Genomic DNA, 15,995 nt, shown 5'->3' with positions numbered 1-15,995 from the left:
GGCCAGCTCATTGAGAGCCTCAAATCCCAGCTTTTACCTTGCAGGCAGTTGAGCCCTTGAACATATTTGAGCAAGGAAGTCTTGGTCAAAGGGGCCTTTTAGGAAGCAGAAAGCCCCTGGCAGTAAGTCGAGCTGCCCAGCGCTGGCTGCCAGGCTGATGAGTGAACAGTCTGTGCCACCCCACCCCATGCCTTCCCTGCGTGCTGCCCCCACCGTCATCTGCTAGGTGTGCACATGCCCAGCCCAAGCCCGCGAGGACCCTTGAGTGCTCCTGGCCGACTCTAAGTAAACCTGCCGTGGACATTGTCCAGCTAGAGCTGTGATAGATCCCGTGCCGCATGGACCTGGCCTGGCCACTTGGGAGTGAGTGGTCAGCCCATTATTTTGTTCTGTGGTGGCGGTCACTGCCCCTGAGAAGCTCACAGATGTGCCCAATGCAAGCAGTGCATGTTGGGAAGCAGCACACCTTTCTCTGCATTTATCCCCTGACCCAACTTCCGTGAAAACATAACTTACTGGAACATTCCATTTCCTCTACTTGCAGGCGTGTCTTATATACTGTTATAGAAGATAGCAATGCTAATAGTGATTCATAAATAAAGAGAAAATGCCCACAAACATAAGATTGGCAGGTTCCAAACAGCATCTGAAATTCCCCCACAAATACTACCTCTTGGATACTGGTCCTCCTCCTGCCTCGCTACCCCAGGAACAAAGATGTCCTTGAATAATACACACCCCAAGAACAGGCCACTTGGCTGCTGGGGCCCTTGGATCAGCCCTGGCTGGTACGAGCTGCCTGGCCCTAGACATCAGACAGAGACAGCACCGAGTCCTCATCCCCTGCAGAGGCCTGACGGGGCTGCCGAGAGGCTCCCAAGCTGGCGGCTCCCTGTTTTCCTGCGTTGTTCCAGTTTAGTCCTCTGAGAGGGCGCTTTTTCCCCCAAACAGCGTTCCTGCAGTGACCTCTTGTGGCATCCCTGTTGTTCTTCAAAGACAGGCCTGGGCTGTAGGTGCCACTTTCTCCCATTTGGTGTAAAATTGTTTAAGACTGAGTCTTGAAATGCCTTTTGGAATTCAGCACCTGAGGACAACAAATTTGAGAGAAAGCAAAAGGCCAGACTGTCAACCGTTTGTTCCCCAGACTTCTCTGAGCATTGCATGATATAGAGAGGAAACTGGCCAGAGCTGAAGGGGACCCCCAGCATCATCTAGGCTGGTGGTTTGCAAAATGGGCCCCATGGGACCTAGATGGTCTGCATGGCCCCTTCGGGGCTGTGAGGCAAGGGTGAGGGGAGCCATCCTGCAGACAGTGGGGCCCCAGTATTTTCACCCATCCCGATTCAACTGAAACAACTTTGTCTTTTTGCTGTTAAGCTTGTGTTTGAGAGAGTTCTGCAACCTTTAACACATCTCTCTCCCTTCAGACCTTGTGGGTCTGCTTAAAACATTTCCAAAAGGAGATAGGCCAAACTTCCTTCCCCCAGAGCTATCCCAGCCCCCTCTGGGCTCACACAGAACTCTGCATATACCTTCATGTGGGAGTTACCACACTGGACGGTAATAGCTTAGTCTCCTATCCGTCTTCCCCACTGGACTCCTTTCTTTCCCCAACACCAAGCACAGTGGCACACAGTAGGTCCTCCCCAACACTTGGCACACAGTAGGTCCTCCATAAATGTTTATTGAATAAATCAGTGAGATCTAAGGAATCACACTTTTGCCTTAAAGATGTGCTAGCAGCTCAGGGGCTCTGTGCCTAGGTTCCAATATCTGTAAAATGAGGTTGTTGGACCAAATGATACCCCAGCGCCCAGCACAGTGCCTGAGACTTAGCTGGTGTGCACTGACTGCTTGTTGAGTGAACAAATGAATCTCCAACACTCTTCAGCCCCCAAGTGCCGCAGTGTTGCCTCTTTGTGAATGCACACTTCCGTAAGACGTGCGGGAAACACTTGCAACCTTGCTGTGGAGACGTGTCGGGGCTTCGATAGGTTAGAGATGTTTTTGTCCTCTCAGAAATGAATGATAGAAATGTTGACTCCTTGGAATAAGGGAGAATGTAAAGAAGGAAGCAGCTGCTCCAAAGGCTGAGATGACATCTCAGTTAGTTCCAAAAGAATTCAGGTATTTCCGTAAAACCAGTGGATAATGTCTTATCACTTAAGTTGATTCTAATCCATAGTTGCTTGTGAATATGGGACCAGCTTCAGTGACATGAGGTCCTTGGCCAAATTTCCAGGTTCAAGATGGAGGCTGGGAGTGAGAAGGAGTCCCCACCCCATCTGCCTGCCCAGGTCCCAACTGCCAAGGCAGCAGACCCTTCGAGTAGTCTCAGACCCCCTCACCAGACATTCTGGAGAACCGAAGGAGACTGTGTCTGCCCTCCTGCCAGTCTTGTACTGCAACTGTGGTTTAATACAAAGCACTCACCCTGTGTATTAGGGTTCTCTAGATAAGCAGACCAGTAGGATACATTTGATATCAAGAAAGAGATTTACTATGAGGCATTGGCTTACTTGATGATGAAGACTGAGACGTCCTGTGATCTGCCGTCTGCAAAGCTGGAGGCCCAGGAAGCTGGCGGTGTAGTTCCAGTCCAAACCTGGTGGTCTGAGAACCAGGAGAGCCCAAAATGCAAGTCCCAGTCTGAGTCCAGACGCCTAAGAACCAGGGATGCCAACGTCCAAGGGCAGGAGAAGGTGGATGTCCCAGCTCAAGCAGAGAGAGCAAATTTGCCCTTCCTCTACCTTTTTAGTTTTTCTGTTTATTTTTAAACTTATTTTTAATTAAAAAAATCATTATTGTATATACTTATGGGGTATAACATGATGTTTTGACACATATATACACAATGGAGAATGATTAAACCCAGCTAATTAATGTATTCATCACCTCACCCATCATTTTTATGGTGGACTTTTGAAATTTATTCTCAGCAATTTTGAAATACATAATGCATTATTTTTAACTGTGGTCACCCTGCTGTGCAATAGATCTCAAAAACTTATTCCTCCTGCCTAATTTGTTAACGAGTCTCCTCCCATCCTCACCTCAACCCTTCCCAGGCTCTGGTAACCAGTATTCTACCCTCTACTTCTATGAGTTCTATGTTTTTATATTCCACATATAAGTGAGATCCTGCAGTATTTGTCTTTCTGTGCCTGGATTATTTCACTTAGCTTAATGTTCTTCAGATTCATCTATATTGTCACAAATGACAAAATTTCCTTCTTTTTAAGGATGAATAGTATTCCATTGTGTGTATATGCCACATATTCTTTATCCGTTCATCCACTGGTGGACATTTAGGTTGATTTCATGTCTTGGCTATTGTGAATAGTGCTGCAATGAACCTGGGAATACAGATATCTCTTTAACATACTGATTTCAGTTCCTTTGGATATATACTCAGAAGTGAGGTTGCTGGATCATATGGTAATTCTATTTTTACATTTTTGAGCAACCTTCATCCGTTTTATATAGTGGCTGTCCTAATTTACATTTCCACCAAGAGTGTACAAGGGCTCCCTTTTTTCCACATTCTCACTAACACTTACCTTTCATATTTTTGAGAATGGCCATTCTAACAAGTATCAAGTGATATCTAATTATGGTTTTAATTTGCATTTCCCTAATGATTAGCAGTGTTGAGCATTTTTTCATGAACCTGTTGGCCATTTGGATGTCTTCATTTGAGAAATGTCTGCTCAGGTCCTTTGCCCATTTTTTAAGCAGGTTATTTGTTTTCTTGCTGTTGAGTTGTTTGAGTTCTTTACATATTTTGGACATAAATTCCTTATCAGATGTATGGGCTGAAAATATTTTCTCCCACTCTCGATTGTCTCATCACTCTGTTAATTTTTTCCTTTGCTGTTCAAAAGCTTTTTAATTTGATGCAACTCCATTTGTCTATTTTTGTTTTTGTTGCCTGTAGTTTCAGGGTCATATCGAAAAAATCATTGCCTAGACCAATGTCATGGAACTTTTCCCCTATGTTTCTTCTGGTAGTTTTACAGTGTCAGGCCTTATGTTATCTTCAATCTATTTTGAGTTGATTTTTGTATATGGTGTGAGATAGGGATTCAATTTTAATCTTCAGCATATGAATGTCCAGTTTTTCTCAACACTGTTTATTGAAGAGACTGTTCTTTCCCCATTGTATGATCTTGGCACCTTTGTCAAAAATCAATTGGCCATAAATGCATGGGTTTATTCTGTTCCATTGGTCGATGTATCTGTTTTTGCCAGTACCCATGTGTGCTGACAAACACAGATCACAGGAAGTGTGATGCCTCCAGCTTTGTTTTTTTTGCTTAAGATTACTTTGGCTATTTGGGGTCTTTTGTGGTTCCATATGAATTTTAGGATTGTTTTCAATTTCTTTAAAAAATGGCATTAGAATTTTGATAGCAATTGCATTGATATCTATAGATTGCTTAGGGTAGAATAGACATTTTAACAATATTAATTGTTCCACTCCATGAACACAGGATATCTTTCCTCCATCTGACCTCACTTTCCCTTACTCATGATAAAAATCACCACTTGTGCTTGGCATATCTCAGCCCAGGAAAGATTTTGGTGTTTCCTAGGAACCATTCTGTTGCATATGTAATGGAGCTGGGTGAGTCTTTCCTAGCTCCCCAAAGAAGTTGATGATGAGTTTGGGAAAGACCTACCAACTGCAAACCAGGGATGGGTGTGCAGAAATACAAATGATGGATGCTGTGTGTTCTAAATAACCAACAAGTGATATTTTGAAAATACTGATGTATATTCAGGAAACTATGAGGAAGCTATTGTAAAGAGGCAGAAGCCCACCCAGGATATACAATGTAGGCATACTTCAGGGCAAAGCTGTGGGCATGTAACACCCAGAGAGCACAACAGAGTGGGTTCTATTAAAAAAAAAAAAAAAAAAAGTGGGGAAAGTAAAAGAAAAGAGATGCAGGGAGGAGTAAATTGTATTGTTAAAGTCTATGAACATGAAGATTTAAAGCTACTTTTCAAAAATGCACAAAATAAACTGAACCCAATATATTGAGCCTGTGAGGTGATTTTTTAAATGGGATGTTTGGTGAGATATTTAAGCCCATATACCTACAGTTGTTTTCTCAAGTCTTTTATGTAAATACTTAGGAGATTTTTTTATGCTACATAATACTGGTAGACCAAATAAGACATTAAATAAAATGAAGTTTTTATAGTGTCAAAAAAATAAAAAAAATAAAGTCTATGAACAGCTATTTGGGGATGATTCTGGCAATATATGGTAGGGCTGAAAATATGTAAACCCCATGCCCCAGCAATTCTGTGCCTAGGAACATAAACCCAAGAAGGTGTCACATTTGTGCCTAAGGAGATGCTTATCACAATAATCAAATAAGCAATCAAAAACAAAAACAGGAGACAAACTAAAGTTCCCCCAGTAAGAGGGTGGATAAATGCACTATAGCTATGATATCTTGAACAATGGAACACCATAGAAAATTTAAAATGAGTAAAGTAGATATACATGTAGCAATATGAATAAATCTCAAAAACACGATGGTGATTAAAAGAAAGATTGCTGAAAGATATATATCGAATGATACCATTTATGTAAATTCCAAAAATTTCAATGCTATTTACTAAGGGATAGTGGGAGCTTTGTACCTTTTATTGTGAAAGATAACATGAATACAGAAAGATGCTTAAAACGTATATATGTTTAAGGGACATTAGACATACAGAGTAAGAATACAAAAACACAAAGAGAAGGCTACACACCATCAGGATAGCATTATCTTTTTTTTTTTTTTTTTTTTTTTTTTTTGAGACAGAGTCTCTCTCTGTTGCCCAGGCTAGAGTGAGTGCCGTGGCGTCAGCCTAGCTCACAGCAACCTCAAACTCCTGAGCTCAAGCGATCCTCCTGTCTCAGCCTCCCGAGTAGCTGGGACTACAGGCATGCACCACCATGCCCGGCTAATTTTTCTATATATATTTTTAACTGTCCATATAATTTATTTCTATTTTTGGTAGAGATGGGGTCTCGCTCTTGCTCAGGCTGGTCTCGAACTCCTGAGCTCAAACGATCGGCCCACCTCGGCCTCCCAGAGTGCTAGGATTACAGGCGTGAGCCACCACGCCCGGCCAGGATAGCATTATCTTTGGACAGGGAGGATAGTGGATTGTGGAAGAGGCTTCCATTAATTCTGTAATGTCCTATTTTTTAAAAAACTGAAACAACTGTAGCAAACTATTTAGATTTTTCAATATGTAGAGGTGGGACATGGGTGCCATTAATATCATTTCTCTGAACTTTTGTGTTTGAAAGGGCTTATAATAGTTCCTAGAACTCTATGAAGGATTAGATTCCAAGGGTTCATAGATCAAACAAAAATTACTGTTTTAGTGGAATCATTGTGATAGTAGAAGTAGTAGTAAAAAGTGAATCCCAATTCAATTCTGATTAATCTTAATTCTCCTCACTCCTGTTTATGTAAGATCATTTTACTTAAAGGTAAAAACAGAAAATTTACTGCTTCTCATTTTCTTCTCTAGGCACATTGAGATTTCTGGTGGGGACTTAATAGCTGCAGATGGTGTGTGTGATGTGTTGAGCGATACAGGGCATGTAGGCTACTTTTTGTTGTTCTCCCACTGTATCTTCAAATCCTCACGGAGGGATAGTTCTTCCTCTGCCCCTGGATGGAAACTGAGCAGCCCCGTACTGAATTGTTAATTACAAACAACAACAACAAAAAATGGTCATTCTATAATGTAACTGCAGTCTTAATCATTCAAATGTCACTCATAGATAAGATTTCTCTCTCCTACCCCAGCTAAGGCCAACCACCAGGAGGAAAGGAGGGACATGGTGATCAACTTCTCTCTTTCTAAGTCACTTCTTCCCTCAGCCTGCTAAGGCTCAGTTTCCCCAGGAAGGGCAGCTGGGAAAGGTCTCACTTAAGTGGTGCTGTTGTAACGGGGTTTGGATGCTCTGGGCCTGGTGGATGTTGAAAGCTGACCCTTCCTCATTTGGGGTGCTTTCATGAGTCTCTGCAGGTCCCTCACCAGCCGGTCCCTTAACCTGAGGGAATGCACCTCATTGGGACAGTTGCTTACCCACTGGGAACCTGTGTGTCTCAGGGTCCTAACAGGAAGCGGATGGCAGTACTCGAACTGGGTACTGTGAAAACAATTGAATAAAGACCTATTTACAAATGTGTGAACAGAGGGTCGGGAAACCACAAGGGAGAGTCAGCACCCCAGAGGTAGCAGCAGCAGCGCAGCAGGAAGCATTGCTGTCCCTAGCCCTGGGGGGCAAGAAGGGTGAACAGTTTCTGGAACTCGAAGACGGAAAGGGCTGTGCGGAAAGGCCCTGGCCATCCGACAGGAGCTGTGGCTCAGTCAAGCCTCACGTCCTGCTCATGAGTCCCTGTACCTTGTGCAAAGCTGTCTCAGGGAAGAAACAGCTCAGCCTCTCTCCTCCCCACCCTCCATTGCTTGCTGAGCCCAGCCAGGGGCAGAGGGTAAGGAAGCCCATTGTCATAGCTGCCCACTCCCTGGGGCACAGGCAGAGGAGGGCAGGAGGAGGTAGAGGGCAGACTTGGAGAAGCAGATGGCATAGGACTGGGTCCAGCACACAGCCCCCAGGCATCCTGTGGCCCACCTCCAGGCTTCTCTCTCCAAAGGTTCCGCTGACCCTCTAGGCGTTAAAGGATCTAAGTCTTAAGCTGTATGCCAGAGGACGTGAGCCGTGCTGGAGCTGGCTCACACCGGCTCACGAGGGCTGGCTGGGCATCTCTTCCCAACTCCGAATTCAGAAACATCATGTTGGCAGATTGAAATTGGCTGTGACGAGAGTATTGACACCATGAAAATTGGCAAACACTACAAATCAGAGCTTTTTTCCTTCCAGAGAGCTGGCTGTAAAACACTTGCAGCACACCACAGATCCAAGGTGGTCCCAACCTTTCTTCCATACCTGGAGCCCCTGTTGAGTCAACAGGAACACAGAAGAAACTCTTGGCTCTTCCCCCAGCGGGTCATCCGCCCATGTGCCACCCTCTAGACCTCCTGAACGGGAACCACACACCAGTGCGCTGTGGCCCTTCTCGTCCCCAGCACACACACAGACGCCCAAGAATTCCCACCAAGCTTTCTGAGTGGTCTCTCTCAAGCCTCTCCCACTGCCTCTGGGGAAGAGAGGGGGACCTCCACACACCAGCCCCAGGGAGGGAGACGAGGTGGGCTTAAGGCAAACTGCTAGCCCTTTTTAAAGGAATTCTCGTCAAACACTTATTTTGGCCCTTTTCTAACACTGATGTGCATGTTTTGGTCATCCAGCCAGCCCTTGCCACTGCACTTTGAAAATGTGCCAGTTCCACTCTGCGGTCTGCCTCAGAACTTACCCAAATATATGATAAGTTATTGCCAAATGGACAGATTAATTTATAAATTGGCTAGTAGCGGGTTTGTTTTCCAAAAGTCGAGGGAGACAACTTTATTAAGGATCTTCAACTCAATTCTTAAAAGTCCTGAAGTTGCTCTAATAATCCAGTCAAGAGAATTGAGTGAACCCCCCCAAGCATCGCCGTGAGAGGTTTCCACAGGAGGAAGACCCATGCTCGCTCTCGGGTACAAGAAAGCTGCCCTCCCCGGAAGGCCATATGTGTCCTGAGAATAGTCCACACTGGCCGGGTCCAGTGTGATAAAGATGTACCTGGGTTTTAGGGATGCCAAGCTTCCTGCTAAAGTCTCTCTGATAAGCCGTGGAGACCAAGGCCTGTGGTCACCACCAGTTCTGTGAGGCTGAAGTGACAGGAGGGACACTTGCCAAGGTACTCGGGGTCTGCGAGAAACCCCGAGTTCAGAAGGACGAGCGCACTTCCCAGGGCGGACTGCGAAAGTCACGGTGGGCTGGCAGGCGGGCACAGACCTGCCTCTGCAGGGCCGGGCTGGAGGGAGAGGTGCCCTGAGCTGGGAAAGAGGTCGGATCCGGAGGTCACCATGCCAGGCGCCGAGGGGCTGTGATAAGAGAAATGCAGACTGGGAACCAAAAGACGGAGCTGGGGTTCCAGCAGAAGGGAGTGTGGAACGGTATGAGGAAAAGTGAGCCCCTGTTGGAACAGAGGTGACCACACAGGGGATGAGTGCCAAGCTCAAGCCAGTAGTGAGAATAGGAATGTCCTTCCTGCGTATGGCCTCTGCCCCTAGGGTCCCCTTATATTGCCGACTGGCCCCGAGGCACACTGACCCTCTGTAGGGCCTGTGTCCTCCACAGGGAGCACGGTGGGGGAGAAGAGGCACGTGCAAAGGAGAGAGCCGCCATCCCAGGGGCACGGTCTTGGCAGAGGCCCAGCGTGGTAGCGGGGAAGATTACTCACGCGGGAAGAGTCTGTGGACAGCCTTCTCTGAGGGAGCTGCCAGGGCCTGTGTTTGGCTTCAAGCAGGCGCGCAGCACATTCCTAATTGTACCAAAGTGTGGCCGTGTGTCCTGTCAGAGGGTGCCCTGTTCTCCCAGGGGGCAAGACAGAGGCAGTGAGTGCAGGGGCCGGGGCGGTGGGGATGAGCGTGCCTGAGAAGTTATCAGGCCGGGCCATGTGCCGCAGGGTCGTTCAGCACACCCTTAAGTCCGGGCACGCCACAGGCAGCTAAGGTGCTACACAGAATCAACACCAAGACGGATGGTGGCACTGAGCACCCGTCAGCGTGCGATTACTCCGGATGACAATAAATTTGAGCCATTAAACAGGAAATGGTTGATTGGGAAGCCAGAATCTCTGCCTCTGAGCTGCTGACCATTGTGATAATTGAGTTACTGACACCATCAATCTCCGTAAGAATGGCCACTCTCACTCCCCAAACAAGGTGAGGCTGAGTGATCTACGGTTCTGCGGTTCTGCGAGACAGTTCAGCCCCAAGGAGGCCCAGAGTGGGTGTTCAGCAAATGAATCATGAGTTGGACAGCTGCGGCGACCGGTGGGAATGCCTCCCTGGCTCCGAGGGCTTGTCTGCCGTGGCGGAGACACATAACTCACCGCCGCCTGCCGCGCAGGGCACGGGCTGTGCGGTGGCCATGTTGGCTCCACAACCTTTGCTCTGCGCAAGCCCATGGGGCCCTCTGAGCTTTGGGGCATGGCTGGAAATCTCAGTGTTGCCTTCCTTGGATTTCCTGGTGCAGTCGAGGAGGCGGACCAGACTGGCTCTGGGTATTCACGGGCTGGCCTTGGAGAGTGGCAGACTCCAACAGGTAGACAGCTTCTCACACCCAGCAGATAAGCTGCAAATGCCAAGTGGGATGGGGCGCAAGTCGTGCGTTGGGTTGGTAAAGGGCAGTCTTCACAGGCCAGTCCCCAGGGAGGAGACTGAGACTTTCTCTCAGCCCCAGCCCCAGATCTGAAAAGCATTCATGGAAAAGGGCATCCCCTTCACATACCAAGGACAAGTCAATACAGACGTCAATGGTCTGCCCTGTGGTTTCCTTCATTACTGGAATCCCTTACAGAGGAAAAAGTACCAGCTTTGAAGTCAGACAGAGCTAGGTTCTCACCCTGTCTCTGCTTACGAGCAGTGTGCTTCCGGACAGAGCGGCCCTGTCTGGAGTGGGGGTTGTGGGGGTTGTATAAGATGACGCACATGAAGTACCTGGCCTGGGCAGCAGCTCCGTGGTGGAGATCGTTATTCAGATTTTACGGATCACCCACAGGGCCAAATGCAGATGGCTGCAACCTTGCAGAGAGTGTGTCTTCCTTGTCGTAAACCCCTGAGCCCTTTTCCCCCTTTCCGCAGTGGCTCCCAGAGGTCTGGAAGCTGGGCAGGGCCGTGGGGGCCATAGTGGCTCCCACATGTCATCCTATCTAAACTCACGCAGGTCCTGTCTTCTCAGTAACTCCCGCATGGAGCGCTCACGTTGAAACTGGGCTCCAAGCCATAAGCAATGTTTCTTAACAAGGGGTGTGCATCGGAATCGCCAGGGGACACTGCTGGCAGATTTTAACTCCAGACCTACTCCAGTAGGGCCCAGCTGTCTCTGAGCTTTTACAAGCTCCTTAAGTAATTCTGATGCACACCCCCAGCTGAGAACCACTGAACCAAAGCAATGATTCTGCACATTTCAGACATCAGATATCTACATGGGGGAGAGGGAGAGAGAGAGTGTTTGAGAAGAGGGTATGGGGAAGGGAGAAGAGGAGTTAGACCTTTCCAGATGAAATCGTGTCAAGTCGGAGGGGGTCCATATCTTGTCTGTCCCTCTCAGCGAGAGCCCCTCTTGTCCTTGCACTGCTAAGTCCCCAACACCGGGCACTTCAGCGATAAGGTCAGCCTGGAACTGTGCATCCTCCCCTACTTGAACTTCAGTTACCAAAACATTTGGCTGCTCAGGGCTTCCTCCTTATGTGACACTCAGCTCTACAGCCACGGAAATGAAACCCTTTTCTCTTGCTTTTGTACGGCTTTGGAGCCAACTGCCCCCACAGTCTAACAGTGTGACCTCAGCGGCTACTCAGGGCTCTGACCTTCTGTGCTGCTGTCCCAGCCAGAGTCCTGACCTTGAAAGGAGGGCTCCCTGTGCCTCCTGTCGGGTGACTGGAGGTTCTGTCCCCGGCCAGAGTCCCAGTGAGGACTGAGACCTACAAACTCAAATGCCCTTTGGTTACTCCCTCTCCCTCTGTTCTTGCTCAGTCGCTTTTGTTTGGTTGCCTTTGAGTTCCCAGCCCCTGCTTCTCTGCAGAGGGCAGTGTGGGGACAAGCCTCAGAACACATCAGAGTGGCGGGAGGCTGGCTCCTGGTGGGCTTGCGGTGCATTTCACTAAGCAAACATCACCTTGGGCAGTGGCCCATTTGATTGCCATGACAACATGGGTAGCTTGTGTCTTGGGGGTATGCTGTGCCCTCATTCTGGCTGCCCAACGTCCCTCGCCCCAGCTTTCTTTCCCAGACCCTTTCAACAGGCTCACGGCCTCCTGGCGCCACGCTATATTAGTCTTCAGTCTGAGTAGCTTTGTCTCAATCAGCACAAAGCAGCTTGACTCAGCTGTCAAAGGAATAAACCAAGCCAATCCTCTCCTCAAAACCCTCCAGCCTCTCATCTCCCCCAAAGCCAAAGTCCTTACCATGGCCCACAAGGTCCTACGTGGTCTGGCCTCGGTTTCCCACCCCTCTTTCCGTGACCAGCCACTCAGCACCCCGGCCTCCTCACTGCTCTCAGACACACCAAGCAGGCTGGCGTCTCACGCCCTTCGCTCCCACTGTGGTACTGCACTCTGTGCCCTGATCTCTGCATGCTGGTTCCCTCCCTTCATTCAAATGTCCCCTCCTTAGACGGCCCCCAGCCACCCTACCTAACCCGGCAGCCCTCTATCCTGTCATTCTCTACTTTTCACCCAGCTTCACCTTTCCTCACAGCCCCTTTCGGTCCCTGGCGTTACACTGCAGACTCAATTCTTCTGTTGGTTTAGTGTCCATCCTCCCCACTAGAGTCCTCCTAGAAGAAGGGCAGGTACAGAGTTAACTCAATAAACATTTGTCAAATAAGTGAGTGAATGATTCGACCTGGATTCAAAGCCTGGCCCTGCTATTTGCTAGCTTTGTGTTATTGCACAAGCCACCCGGTCACCCTAAGCCCTGGTCTAGTTGACTATAAAACAGAGGTGATAATACCTGCCAGCTGGAGTGGTGAGGATGGATGGGGTGGGACACAGTGCCTGGGCCCAAGGGACTCCACCAATGGTAGCTGCCATTATCTTCCCACGCCGTGTCACAGGCACTCAGTGTTCTCCTTGCCTCAAGGCTCCTTGACACACCTAACACTCCACACGCTTCCAGGGCACCTCTGTGATCGCCCAGGGAAGCTGCCAGACACCAGGGAAAAGACAACCAGCCATGGGGTGAGGCATGAGCCTCCCTCCTACAGAAAGGCTCCATGTTCGTGTTGGGGCAGCCGCAGCCTTTATATGGAAGACCAGTCCCCCTTGGCCTTCCCTCCGACCCTCTGTCCACCGCACACGGAGCCCTTGAGGCTGCCTCTGCCAGCCAAAGACACGCGCCCTGTGCACGTCCAGCCGCCCTTCCTTCACCGCCTCCAGCAGCCTCTTGCACGGGGCCAGGCACCACAGAGCGGGGAGGGCTTCGCTCGATTTCTCAGGGGTGCCCTTTGGGGCAGGCTCAAAAGTATTAAAAGGAAGAAGGAGATTCACAGTGTTTCTTTTTCAGCAGGCTGTAAGATACATGGCCCATTTCTGAAACTTATAGGGAAGGAAATAATCTGTCCATTTGAAGTCTTGGTGTTATCAGTTTGATGTTAAGATACTTCCTTCAGTTTAGCATGCCTGGCATTCTTCAAAGAAGACAGAGCCAGCAAACATGCATGGCGCTGAGGGTGCCCTGTGCATGGAAGCCGAGCCAATCACTGGGGGAAGATCCTCAGAGCGGAAGGACCCAGTCCCTGCCCTCGGGGCTTCCTGTGCCTGTGCCTTGGGGGATCTGGGAAATGTGACAGGCAGGCTGCCTCATTAGGGCCATGCGATGCACCCACACAGATGACAGTGTCGTCTTCAGTTGGGAAGTCTGTGGTGTCTGCATTTCCTGTGCTTAAATGACAGAATAAAATGCTCAGTTTATACTTGTCACTTAACACAAGGAAGGGGAGGTGCTGATACCTAGAAGACAAAGGACAAAATCTTGATCTAGTTAGCATATTTATCAATATGTTAATGACATAAAAGACACAGGTAACAAATCGGTAAAGGTGCCAAAGGGGCAAGAATAATGCATGACAGAATAAGGACCTCTCCGCAGGCTAGACCACCAGTGAATGTGAAGTGTGGCCTCTGGGATCAAAAGGACAATAGCAGTGAAAGAGGATGCATTTTGACAATCACGCATGAAAAAAAATGAAAGTGTTTAAACTGACCACAGGCTTAACAGGGGCCAACCCCAGCAACGCTGCTGAAAACACAAGCCGTGCTGGGGAGGCTGTGATAACATGTAGCTCTTTGGGACTAGAGAAAAGAGTGGATTCAAATCCCAGCTCTGCCACTTACTAGCTGTGTGACCTTAGGTTATGCATGGCCCTCTCTGAGACTAAGAATCTAACTGAAACGACATGGTAATGCCTTCCCTGCAGGGTTAGTCTGAGAATTAGCAGTAAGTAGAGGACCTAGCCCAGTGCTTACTAGAACTTGGCAGAACCTGGCATATAGAAGGACCTCAATAAATGGTCATGGTTCGTCATTCACCTGTTATAGAAATTAAATTTTCAAAAGCAAAGAGGAGTCCTTCTCTACCCTGGACTTTCCAGACCTCTCTGAAGTATTATGTCCAGATCTAGGCTACCTACTTGAGATAAATTAGAAAGTAACCAGGTCACTGGGTCCTCAGATGAGGGAATTGGGCAGAGTCAGCCTGGGAAGAAGGTGCAGACACCTGCCGATGTTGATGTTGCTGTTATTGTCCAGGTATTCAGGGGGCCATCGGACTAAGAAGAAGGGCATGCTATGTTGCTCCAAAGAGCCAGAGTAGCGATGAAGTTAGTGGTGAAGGTCTCAAAGTAAGAGGAGACACAGCTGTCCACAATGCAATGTGTTATCCTGCAAAGCAGCACTCTCCCATCACTGGGAGTGCTTGAGTGGACAGCAGATGACCATCTGTCAGAAATGTTATAAGAGGAATTTTTGAATCCAAGGCCCTTGCAACCAGACAAATCCAGGTTCCTAAAGTCAACCATATACCTTGAGCAGGTTAACCTCTTTGAACCTCAGTGTCCTTATCTGTAAAACAGGAATAATGATACTTTACCTCAAATGAGTGCTGTAAGGATGAAGTCTGAGCATGTCCAGAAGCACCTGGACCACAGTAGATTCCTTCTCCCCTACGTGGAGTAAAAAGCAGCGCTGTGTGACTGCTAAGGTATCTTCCATGGGGCTGAGAAATGCAGTGCGACCACAAAGAGACTCTTGGAGGATAAACAGACCCTGCACACCAGGCTGGGAAGGGACCAGCTTCAGAGCACACCAGGCAGAATGGGCAACCAGGCCACCAAAGGCAGCCATATGGGGGCCAGACAGAGGTTGCATGAGTGAGGACACAGGATATAGGCACAAGCTGATCACTGCTGACGTGCTCAGCCCTCCCCCAAGCCTGTCACCAAGGCTTGCTCTCAGCCCTGGTTGCATAGTAACGTCACCTGGGTTGACCAGGCTTGAGAACCACTGCTGTAGAGGGAAGTGAAAACCAGGGGACGTGATTCTGAGGCTAGAAAATCCAGCACCTCCACTCTTGCAGAGAAAGATGTGAGACGGTTTAGAGAGGGATTTTTTTTGGTTTGTGAAGGGCTCTATCAGCAGATGGGGAAATGCTATTCTGCATCTTCCCTGGGGACTCCAGAGGAAATGAGTGAGCTCAGTAGTAAAGGTTAGTAGGGACGGAGGGAAGCATTCCCTTCCCGTGGCAGATGTTGAAGGGAGGGAGGGTCATCCTAGAAGCCGCTCCTCTCGGGGCTTTCAGCGGAGCATAAGTTGCCATCCAGAGGCCCCAGAAGGAATTCACAGGGTCCCCTTTCTTCTTGGGATGCACTTGAACCCTGTCATCTGCCCTAAATGTCACACTTCTCCTTTTACCTTCCTTCTACAGGGATCTCAGAAAATACAGCCGTGCCCTCGATGCCAGACCTGCAGGAAGAGAGGCTGCGATCACAACTGGAGGAAGAAAAGAGAAGGTGCCCTTCCCTTCAGCCACACACAGTCTGACCCCAACCTCCCTGGGCCTCAAGGATACAGCGACCAAGCCCCAGGGCTGAAGCTAGTGGGTCCAGCAACTGAGCCCTAAAATAGTAGGAGGAGGTGCTGCCTTTGGCAGGCAGGTTTGAAAAGCAGAACCCGAGGCAATGTGAGGTTATTTTTTTTTTTTTTTTTTTTTTTTAATTTTTAGAGATGAGGCCTCACTTTGTCACTCAGGCTGGAATGCTGTGGCCTGATCATAGCTCACTGCAGCCTCAAACTCCTGGG

At 48.5% G+C, this 15,995-nt stretch overlaps 1 protein-coding gene across 1 annotated transcript in view; it reads left to right on the top strand.

Annotated features, from left to right (window-relative positions):
* Positions 1-15,995, top strand: part of KIF6 (kinesin family member 6) — a 372,644-nt gene that overhangs the window by 342,832 nt on the left and 13,817 nt on the right. The window contains exon 17 of the mRNA XM_069488531.1: positions 15,622-15,706. Within this exon, the coding sequence (XP_069344632.1) occupies positions 15,622-15,706 (85 nt within the window). The remainder of the gene's footprint in view (positions 1-15,621; positions 15,707-15,995) is intronic.

Source organism: Eulemur rufifrons, chromosome 15 (assembly GCF_041146395.1).
Source record: "Eulemur rufifrons isolate Redbay chromosome 15, OSU_ERuf_1, whole genome shotgun sequence".
Lineage (NCBI taxonomy): Eukaryota > Metazoa > Chordata > Mammalia > Primates > Lemuridae > Eulemur > Eulemur rufifrons.
Note: the sequence above shows the minus strand (reverse complement) of the source record. Positions and strands in the feature narration are given on the sequence as shown.